The 1384-nt window shown below is 38.7% G+C and overlaps 1 protein-coding gene across 1 annotated transcript in view; it reads right to left on the bottom strand.

Annotated features, from left to right (window-relative positions):
* Nucleotides 1–1384, bottom strand: part of HACD4 (3-hydroxyacyl-CoA dehydratase 4) — a 25387-nt gene that overhangs the window by 4975 nt on the left and 19028 nt on the right. Inside the window, exon 5 of the mRNA XM_008058564.2 lies at nt 353–459. Within this exon, the coding sequence (XP_008056755.1) occupies nt 353–459 (107 nt within the window). The remainder of the gene's footprint in view (nt 1–352; nt 460–1384) is intronic.

Below are 1384 nucleotides of genomic sequence, written 5' to 3'. Positions count from 1 at the left end.
AAGGCTGAGGCGGAAGGCTCGCCGGAGCCCGGCAGGTCGAGGCTGCAGTGGCCAGGAGCAGCCACCGCACTCCAGTCTGGGCAACCGAGTGAGACCCCAACTCAAAAAATAAATAAATAAATAAAGTTAAGGACTCAAATGTCCTCATTTCTCATCCAATAATTTGTCTACTCTAAAGAGCTGTGTCCCCCTCCAACTTGACTTCTTTGCATAAGGGGAAATACTTCACGAAAGATAGACTGGGTGAGCTAAGCACTAGCAAAAAATAGTAATTTAATCATCAAAATGTAGTGAACCATTATAACCAGATGGCTTTGTCAGTAAGCAATACAGCGAGCCACTCTTTCCTTACCTTCAGCGAGAACACACAGAGGATAAATGGGCATCCACAGGGTTTGACTGAGCCACGTCAAGATAGCATATGATATTCCTATGACTGATAACATGCTATAAGTATACCTGAAAGCAGACAAGGGACTCATAAACATCATTTGCTACTGATGTCTGGGAAATAACAGAAGAAACTACCTTACTATATATGGAATTAAATACAAGGCTATAACTGGAAAGTGTGCAAATTACATACTTTATTTCCTATATTTAAGCAAGGCGAGAGGTAAAAAAGCAGCAATGAGGGTAAGGCAACAAGGTCAGAATGACTTGTCTCATAGGGTACATCATGGATAATTACAGAGCTAAACAGAGCAAGAATGTAACTGTTGCCCCCTCAAGAAATTACAATTACAAGTATCCTTAGTAGTGACTTCAATTTTATTAAAAAGCCAGGCCCATTTTGTGTAGTAGCAAACAGCTAGGTTTTATAAAGACAGGCATACATGTAAATATCTCAGAAATGAATTTAAAAATTAAAATGTGACTTTCAAATAAAGATTTGGCATCCCTCTACTTCTATAATTGTGCTATTTTATGTGTTCAGTTAAAGAACGGCCTTGAGAGTGGTTTTGGATATACTAGGTAGCTTTAAACCTAACATTATGCTATAATAAATGAAGCAGTCTACATCTTTTTTTATTTTGTTGAATAGCCCAGTGGTTCTTAGGTATGAGCAGTCAACACAATCACCCGTCTGGCTTGTAAAAACACAAATTGCTGGTTCCTACTCCCATAGTTTCGGATTTAGGGGGATCTGATGTACAGCCTAAGAATACGTATTACTAATAAGTTCCAGGTGATGCCAATGCTACTGGTCCAGGGACCACACCTTGAGAACCACTAGAATAGGCAATACATACTAATGGCAAAACAAAACCCCAAAACCATGGAAACATGAATAGGGAAAAGTAAATGTTTCTTTCATTCAGGAACCTGAAGTCCACTCCTCAGAGATAATGACCAATGCCAATTTTTTTTTTTTTTTTTTTTT

The sequence above is a fragment of the Carlito syrichta genome, unplaced genomic scaffold, assembly GCF_000164805.1.
Source record: "Carlito syrichta isolate Samal-C Ts95f unplaced genomic scaffold, Tarsius_syrichta-2.0.1 Scaffold303429, whole genome shotgun sequence".
In the NCBI taxonomy this organism is placed as follows: Eukaryota; Metazoa; Chordata; class Mammalia; order Primates; family Tarsiidae; genus Carlito; species Carlito syrichta.
This window is presented reverse-complemented; position numbering and strand designations above follow the sequence as displayed.